This window comes from Trichomycterus rosablanca, chromosome 14, assembly GCF_030014385.1.
Source record: "Trichomycterus rosablanca isolate fTriRos1 chromosome 14, fTriRos1.hap1, whole genome shotgun sequence".
Lineage (NCBI taxonomy): Eukaryota > Metazoa > Chordata > Actinopteri > Siluriformes > Trichomycteridae > Trichomycterus > Trichomycterus rosablanca.
In genome coordinates, this window is record NC_086001.1 from 25,935,601 (window position 1) to 25,944,863 (window position 9,263).

A 9,263-nucleotide genomic window follows, 5' to 3' on the forward strand; every position below is an offset into this window, starting at 1 on the left:
GTGGCGGCGCCCTGGTGAGAAGTACCAAGACAACTGTATCTTGCCTACAGTCAAGCATGGTGGTGGTAGCATCATGGTCTTGGGCTGCATGAGTGTTGCTGGCACTGGGGAGCTGCAGTTCATTGAGGGAAACATGAATTCCAACATGTACTGTGACATTCTGAAACAGCATGATCCCCTCCCTTCGAAAACTGGGCCTCATGGCAGTTTTCCAACAGGATAACGACCCCAAACACAACCTCCAAGATGACAACTGCCTTGCTGAGGAAGCTGAAGGTAAAGGTGATGGACTAAACCCAATTGAGCACCTGTGGCGCATCCTCAAGTGGAAGGTGGAGGAGTTCAAGGTGTCTAACATCCACCAGCTCCGTGATGTCATCATGGAGGAGTGGAAGAGGATTCCAGTAGCAACCTGTGCAGCTCTGGTGAATTCCATGCCCAGGAGGGTTAAGGCAGTGCTGGATAATAATGGTGGTCACACAAAATATTGACACTTTCGGCACAATTTGGACATGTTCACTGTGGGGTGTACTCACTTATGTTGCCAGCTATTTAGACATTAATGGCTGTGTGTTGAGTTATTTTCAGAAGACAGTAAATCTACACTGCTATACAAGCTGTACACTGACTACTCTAAGTTATATCCAAGTTTCATGTCTATAGTGTTGTCCCATGAAAAGATATAATAAAATATTTGCAGAAATGTGAGGGGTGTACTCACTTTTGTGATACACTGTATATATATATATATATATACACTATTATATATACACTCAATATTATATATATACACTCAATATTATATACTGTATATATATATGATGTGTTTGATCTCTGCAGGCGGTGGTTCATCATACAGAACAATCAGCTTCTCTACAAGAAGAGGTTTAAGGTAGGTCACATGACTTTACATGATCTAAATCAGCTCTCTCCTGGACTCTGTGAAATACCCATAATGCACCGCAGTCTTACGCCCCTCATAATTCAGGTGCATCACAGCAGAGGTCGACTTCTGTGCCGGGCTGCGTCCCAAACCGCCCCCGTCGTGTTTAAGTCTGGGACGATTTCACCGCCGTTTATATCATCGACTGTATAAATAAGAAGGTTTTATGTTCTATTCCCCCAGCGTGACTTCATGGTGCTGGCTGAAGACCTGCAGCGCTGTTCGGTCCAGAGCTGCGAGGACACCGGGCGACGCTTCTGCTTCCAGGTGGTCACGCCCACAAGGTAAGTCCAGATCTATAATCATCAGAGATAGTCAGACAGACAGATGATCAATAGACAGACAGACAGAAAGATAATCAATAGACAGACAGATAGATGATTAATAGACAGACAGATAGATGATCAATAGACAGATAGATAGGCAGACGGACAGATAGACAGACAGATAGATGATCAATAGACAGATAGATAGGCAGACGGACAGATAGACAGACAGATAGATGATCAATAGACAGACAGACACATATTAGACATACAAATAGATAGTCAGACAGACAGACAGACAGACAGATGATCAATAGACAGACAATAGATAGATAGACAAGATGATTGATAGACAGACATACTGATAGATAGACAGACAGATAGATACAAGATCAATAGACAGACAGATGATTAATAAACAGACAGGCAATAAATAGATAGACAAGATAATTGAGAGATAGACAGACATACATACAGACAGATGACCAATAAGCAGACAGACAGATAGATGCTAGATAAACATATGGATAGACTGATAGACAAGAAGACAGATTATAGATAAATAGATAATCGATAGACAGACAGACAGACAAATATTAGACAGACAAATAGATAGTCAGACAGACAGACAGACAGACAGCTAGATAGATGATCAATAGACAAACAGACAGATGATCAATAAACAAACAGATAGATGCTAGATAGACATATGAATAGACAGATAGACAAGAAGATAGATTATAGATAAATAGATAATTGATAGACAGACAGACAGATTATCAAAAGACAGATCAATAGTCAGACTATTTATCTATCTGTCTATCTATCTGTCTATCCATCTGTCTGTCTGAATGTCTGTCTATCTATCTGTTTATCTATCTACTCAATCTGTCTGTCTGTCTGCATCGTATATAATCTGTATCTATCACCGTGTGTGTACAGGAGCTGTACGTTCCAGGCCGACTGTGAGGCAGGTACACGGGCGTGGATCAGCGCCATTCAGAACCTGACTGAGAGAGAAGAAGAAACAGTCGAGAGCGAGGTGAATTATCATCACCACTATACTCCGGGAGGGGAGGGGTTCGGTTCTCGGCTCTGTAACACCAGTTTAATGCGTCTGAATCAGGAGGAATCAAACGGGTACGAGGACGATTCGAAATCAGACTCCAGTAAGACATTAGTGGACGGGGAGATTCAGTTGGAGGACTCAGACTCGAGCGAGCAGACAGACTCCCAGGGACCGCAGGCGTCTTCTAAAGCTCCAGGTAACCTTAACACCACCACATTCAAGTCCGACACTATTGAACTTTAGTGACTATGTAATTAACCCTTGGGCTTCATAGGTGGGATCAGTTCTGGAGAAGTCGTCTGCGATGCTCCCGAGAACAAGAGTGAGTACGCCGAACCTTTATTTGGACCCTTATTTTTGGTCTACATGAGCCCATGAAGCATCATTGGTGATATTTGTGTTGAAGATGCTGAAGGAGAACCTGCTGAGGAAGAACCTGCTGAAGGAGACCCCGGTGAAGGAGAAACCACTAAAGAAGAAACCACTAAAGGAGAAACCGGTGAAGGAGAACCCGGTGAAGGAAAAACCACTAAAGGAGAAACCGGTGAAGGAGAACCCGCTGAAGAAGAACCCGGTGAAGGAAAAAACGCTAAAGAAGAAACCACTAAAGGAGAAACCGGTGAAAGAGAACCCGCTAAAGGAGAACCTGCTGAAGGAGAAACCACCGATGGAGGACGTCAAGAGGAGATGACGACCGACACGAACCCGAACAGCTTTGAGAGCCAATACACCGTTGAAGAGCTGCTGGGAAAGGGAGGCTGCGGTTCGGTCTACGAAGGCATCCATAAGGTGGACGGGAACCAGGTGAGTATCAGTTTGCTGTGTTGATCCTCTCCTTGGTCCTCCTATGGCTGCAGATACTTGTGTCGACCTATCAGGACTCAGTGGGATGGATGGGATCTTCCAGCATGGCTAGAAGAGCATGACCCAGGCCCTCTAAATCCACAGACTTGAACCCACCTCGAATTGTCGTGTTGGCTCAATGGATCCTCCCCTGGGTCCTCCTATGTCTCCAGATACCTGCAACGACCTTCCAGGACCTTATTGGGTCACGGGGACTTCCGAGTACCACCCTGGCCCCCTGAATTCCCTTTGGTCCCAGACTTGAACCCAATTGAGCATCTATGGGACCTCCTTGATGGTCGTGTTGGCTCTACGGATCCTCCCCTGGATCCTCCCTTTGCTCCAGATACCTGTGACAACCTTCCAGGACCTTATAGGGTCACGGGGGCTTCCGAGTACCCTTCCCCCTGAATTCCCTTTGTTCCCAATCTACAGATCCTCCCCAGGATCCTCCCTACAACCTACCGGGACATTATTCAGACAAACCCGGGATGCACACTAAGAAGATCTGAGTCACTGGTGATACCAGATACCACGGGATGCCTTCGGATGTCTCGTGGAGTCCACGTGTCGGTGGTCTGAGTTACTCCTGAAGAAGGTCTCATTTCGTGAGCTGGCTTCCCAGACTTGAACCCTGAGGAGCGCCTCGAGCAAATGCAGTCAGCACGGCTCCAGACACCCATGGCGACCTACTAGGACCTTATCGAGTCTCTTCCAACCCTTGTATTAAAAATCCACTAATGATCGTTTACTTGTGTTTGTTTAGGTTGCCATCAAATACGTGGTGAAGGATGAGCACCTCAGATTTACCAGGATTGTAAGTGACTTTACCTTTCAGATGAAGTAAATACTGTATAGACTGGATACACATTAAATCATTTGTTCTTGTCTCTTCTACCATCAGCCCGGCGAGACAGAGTTGCTCCCCGTCGAGGTGGCCCTGATGCGCATTGTGTCCAGGCCGCCCGCCAGCCCGTACGTGCTGAAGCTCCTGGAGTGGTTCGACACGCCCGAGCGTTGCATCCTGATCCTGGAGCGGCCCGTCCCCTGCGTAGACCTCTACCAGCTGATGCTCAAGAAGGGTAGGCTGAGGATGCAGTTTGCCCGGCATGTAATGCGGCAGGTTGTCCTGGCGGTTCTCCACTGCCGGGATCGCGGTGTCTTGCACAGGGACATTAAGCGCCAGAATGTCCTTCTGAACACGGAGACGCTGGAGGTGAAGCTGATCGACTTCGGATGCGGCGACCTGTTGAAGGACACTCCGTACTACACATATTCAGGTAACTGTGCACCAATGAGGGACAGGTACTTTGGTTTGGACTTTGGGTACTAGTTTGTCTTCTTTGTTCGTGTAGGCACGTGGGAATACTCGCCACCCGAGTGGATAACCAAGCAGAAGTACTATGGCTGCCCTGCGACCGTCTGGAGTCTGGGCGTACTGCTGTATGTCTTGGTTTGTGGACGCCTGCCATTTCGGTCTAGGAAGGAAATCACCAAAGGGCGTCTAGTGTTCAAACCTGGTGTGTCTGATGGTAAGGAAATATATACATTAAGACCTGCAATTACGCTGACCAGGCATAACGTTATGACCACTGACAGGTGAAGTGACTATCAAGGAGCGAATCGTGATGGATAGATGACTGGGGTCAGAGCATCTCCAAATCTGCAGCTCTTGTGGGGTGGTCCAGGGAGGGTAGAGTGGTAAACCAGCGACAGGGTAATGGGCAGCCAAGGCTCGCTGATGCATGTGTGGCCCGATCCAACAGACGAGCTCCTGTAGCTCAAAGATAGCAGCAGACCAGTCAGGATGCCCATGGTGACCCCTGTCCACGTCGCTTACCTGGGGGAACACATGGCAATCTCGATTTTGTGGGATGTGCTGGACAAACGAGTCCGATCAATGGAGGCCACGTTATTAGAAAGGTGATCATAATGTTATGCCTGATCGGTGTATCTTCTTCAGATCTAAACACCGTATAATTTGAATCTGCATTGTCGCACTCGCCAGCCTGCTGCCATCTGATCGAACAATGCCTCAAGAAGAAGCCCAGCAAGCGTCTCACCCTCGGGCAGATCCTTCTGCACAGGTGGTTTGATGAGTAAGCCGAAGACTAGGTCCAGACGGTGTAGATCTTTAACCGTACAGGTTTCTGAAGGCTTCTGCTAACGGTAAAAACGATCAAACCTTTTAAGATTTGAGCTTTTTTCCAGGAATAAGAAGGTTCAAGAGCTCTGGGAGGTCTTTCTGGGTGAGTAGCAGATGATGAAGGTTTGATATCTATGCAAGGTTTAAGTCTCTATTTACAGGACCTCACAGGACCTTACCGGACCTCAAGGACGTCACGATAGCGTAACGGTAGACCTCTATAAATTAACATCTCCAACCTTTCAGGGCTGGATCGTGTCTAACTGCATTTCTTGCTTGTTTTCTCGACGCAGGTCAACGAGCATCTCGATCCGGAAGACGAGGAGATTCTTCTTACAGTTACCAGCAGCTTCTTTGTTTATTAAATAAATAAATTGTTCAATAAAGACATGAACTGTACCGTTATCTGTGTGTCTGTGTGTTATTAGCACGTTTTTAGGTGTCTGTGTGCACACACTTTGATAGGACACCCAAAAGACACATATGATACTGCTTGAGATGCATCTTCAATTTAATTGGAGGCCATCTGTGGTCAATTGGATTGATTGGACACAATTGGGGATCGCAGACACTTGCTTAAACGAGGTCCCACAGTCCACTGTGGCCATGGGGTCAAAGGAATCATCTGCAGACCTCGGAGGAATAGATCTTGGCAAGGGTACGGACCACCAACATCCATAAATGGAAGAAGTCTGGCCTGGCCAGGAGGTGAGCAGGAACCTCTGGCATATCCTGGTGGAGACGTGAGAACCTTCCAGAAGATCAACCATTTAAACTAGGTGCCAAAATGCACCTAGAGGTCTCTCGGACCACTAGAATCAAGTCACGTCTGGAGGAGACCAGGCACCCGGCTAATGCCACACCTACTGTGAAGCATGGTGGTGGCAGTCCTGATAGAGGGGAAGATGAATGCAGCTGATCCGTCCTGCAGTTCTTATATATTTTATTTATTTGTATTCAACAGCACTGACACACTCATGTTAGGACGACCTTTTGAGGTTTCCAGTGTATTTCACTGTGCACATTCTTTGAAAGTAAAATTGTTTTATTTCATTTATTTTTGTTTATTTAAAATAACACTATTAAACCTTCATCTCTCTGATGGTCTGATCAATAAGCTGTCTGTTCTGACATGCTGCTTAAGCCTGGCTAGCTCAGTCGGAAGAGCATGAGACTCTTAATCTCAGGGTCGTGGGTTCGAGCCCCACGTTGGGCGAGTATCTTCATTTAACATCTACTGAAACCAAAAGAACGTTCTTCCACTTTGGACAGCCGGTCTCCGGTGACTTATCAGGTGGATATTTGTGCTTGTAGGACTGTTGTTTACTGGATGTTTTTCAGTTACTTATTTCCACTATTCTGTGGAGCTACACATTGTTGTTGTGTTTCATATTCGTTTGATCAACAGGCAGGTTGTGCAATAAAAGGTACTCGTCCCTGGGTGGGCTCGAACCACCAACCTTTCGATTAACAGCCGAACATGCTAACCAATTGCGCCACAGAGACACATATAGCTGTTTCATTGGATGGTACACCTGGGTCATATGACTTGCTAACATTTACAGAAGGGCAATTAAGTTTGGCAAACTGAAATAATGGCATGTTTCTGACTTGAATGAGAGGGGTAATAAAAAGATCTCACACTGTCAAAAACACCGTTTGAAACACCAGGGCATTAAAAAGATCTCACACTTGTCAAAAACACCGTTTGAAGCCCAGGTTAATAGGATCTGGTAGTTAGAGAAGGTTCACTTGTTTGTTAATTTATGTACGAAAGTGATAGTGGCCCGTAAGGGGATCGAGCCCATTATTTTATTGATTGTAAGCATTTATAAAGGTCATGACACGTTCATTAGGTGAAATCATTAAATATAGTGTGGCCCATACGGGGATCGAACTCTCTCACGACCTTGGCTTTATTGACACCACGCTCTAACCAACTAAGCTAACCTGCCAATACATCAAGCTTCTGTAGATCTTTGTACATAATTCTACACTAACTCCATTCAACCAGCTGCATGGCAGCACAAAAACCATTTAAGGGTCTGCACACTTTTAGTGCGTCTCAGTTTGTTCATGCTATGATGTGAGTTATTTCTCCTGCTAAATTATTTAAATTGAATTAAGGTGGTGAAGTTTTTACTCAGCAATAAAAAGTTATATTTAACGTAACTGTTCAGTGCAATGTTTATTGTAAGTAGTGCACTAAGTAGGGAGTTGGCGTCATTTGAGACGAGGCCGATAGTCTCTACTCAAAACAGCAGAGTGAACGAACTGGCAAAGTTAGCTAAAGAAATAAATGCTCTGAACAAACCTTTTTTATATTTTAGACATGCTGTCTCCATTTTGCACATAATGCTAAACTAATGTTTTTATTTGATCGGTGGTTGTGATTAGCATTTATTTTAAGGTGAACTATAGGGCACTAGGACCAAGCAGCACTGTCATTAACAGAGCGAGTGTTCTTTATATTTCTGAGCGGTACCGCATGTAAACTCTAGATGTCGCTGTTGCACCACTTTCTAAAATACACCACCCGGACATACCTGTACTGTAAGTGTCTCCCAGGTGTAGTAAATCAACTATTTAAACAAAGCGCAACAGTTTAGGGAAGGTCCTTTCCTGTTTTACATTAAGAAAAGTTGATTGAAAGGAACTCCAGTGTCACAGAGCCCTGACCTCAACTTAACTTGGGATAAAACCTGGACATTTTTGTCAAATCCGGACGTGCACAAATTCCCACATATACACTCCAGAATCTTAATAGTTGTAGCCAAGTGGAGCTTAATGATTAGTGACACTGACACACTGATATGCAGCCCCGGTTCTGGCTATGTTGCTTAGGCGGGCAGTGAGAAAATCCAGGGGGAGCAATGCCCACCCCAGTTGGTTTAGTTTCGCCCTAAGCTGGACTCGAATCTAGGGCATAAAAATACATGCTGTGCCCACTGCGCTACTCAAACAGCGGAGTAATAAACAGGTTGTTATGCTGATAAACCTGCGCACACACGGCGTCACCAAGATTAAAAGTGAACACTACTTAAAATAATAACTAAACACTTTCTAATTCCCACGGTAGTAGCAGTTTCCTTCTGTTTCATACACATCACCCTGTCAGTCTAATCTGCAGCATTTCTCTCCCACTGATAAAAATACGGAACAAAACGCGCCACATAACAGTTAAATTGCGACTACGACTGCAACGGTACAAGTACAAGTAGGTTTGATGTCCACTTTTTTTTATTGTTTTTTTTTTACTCAAAGAAAGTTATTTAAAATGCAGCGAATTACAAATCTTAATACCAAACATACTTAAGTAAAAGTAAAATTACAGGCTGTAAAATCTACTTTAAAAAGTACAAGTACACAAAAAACTACTCAATTACAGTAACATGACTACATGTAATTTGTTACTTTCCACCTCTGTATAAGCCAAACTATGAAAATGTGTGAAAAACAAGTATAAGTAACATCTGTGCCAACATATAAAAATAATAATAATAATACTTTTATTTATGGGCACCTTACAATACAAAAAATCAGTACAGAATAAATTACACAGATTAAGGGTAGGCGAGTTTAAAGAAATACGTTTTAAGGCATGTTTTGAAACTAGGGATTGAATGGTGTGAATGTCAGGAGGGAGAGAGTCCCAGGATTGTGGGGCAGAGTAACTAAAAGCTCTAGCTTCCATATGAGGTAGACCAAAAAGGAGAGAGTTACAATAATCAATTTGAGATGTGACCAGGGCATGAACAAGAACATCAGCACTTCTAGGAGAAAGGAATGGACGTACACGATTTATGTTACGTAAATGGAAATAAGCAGATCGTGTGATATTGTTAACATGTGCATGAAATGAAAGATTGTGAGTGGAAGGAGAGACGACTGAGTTCTTCATCATCACTGAGAATTTGTTAGATTTAGAGAGAGGAGATTTTCTACCTATAAGAAGAATTTCAGTTTTATCAGCATTTAATTTAAGAAAATTGTAAG

General features: G+C 44.2%; 1 protein-coding gene and 1 non-coding gene across 2 annotated transcripts; both read left to right on the top strand.

Moving 5' to 3' along the window:
* The first annotated feature begins 1,135 nt into the window (after positions 1 to 1,135).
* LOC134326249 (serine/threonine-protein kinase DCLK2-like) lies at positions 1,136 to 5,672 on the top strand. The gene is made up of 10 exons (XM_063008421.1): positions 1,136 to 1,227; positions 2,152 to 2,251; positions 2,336 to 2,474; positions 2,553 to 2,600; positions 2,685 to 3,082; positions 3,557 to 3,697; positions 3,888 to 3,938; positions 4,026 to 4,401; positions 4,477 to 4,653; positions 5,130 to 5,672. The coding sequence occupies exons 1-10, from the start codon at positions 1,136 to 1,138 to the stop codon at positions 5,222 to 5,224; spliced, it is 1,617 nt and encodes a 538-aa protein (XP_062864491.1). The 3' UTR covers positions 5,225 to 5,672.
* Positions 5,673 to 6,410: 738 nt separating this feature from the next.
* On the top strand, positions 6,411 to 6,483 carry trnak-cuu (transfer RNA lysine (anticodon CUU)). The gene has a single exon. It is a non-coding gene; the product is annotated as a tRNA-Lys (tRNA).
* Positions 6,484 to 9,263: the final 2,780 nt, after the last annotated feature.

What these genes read in the sequence shown, in the direction of transcription:
- LOC134326249 (XM_063008421.1), top strand. Translation starts at nt 1,136, where the DNA reads ATGGTGCTGGCTGAAGACCTGCAGCGCTGTTCGGTCCAGAGCTGCGAG. An exon ending in ATAAGGTGGACGGGAACCAG is followed by an intron (nt 3,083 to 3,556) that starts GTGAGTATCAGT and finishes CCCAATCTACAG; the next exon opens with ATCCTCCCCAGGATCCTCCC. An exon ending in CAAACCTGGTGTGTCTGATG is followed by an intron (nt 4,654 to 5,129) that starts GTAAGGAAATAT and finishes CGCACTCGCCAG; the next exon opens with CCTGCTGCCATCTGATCGAA.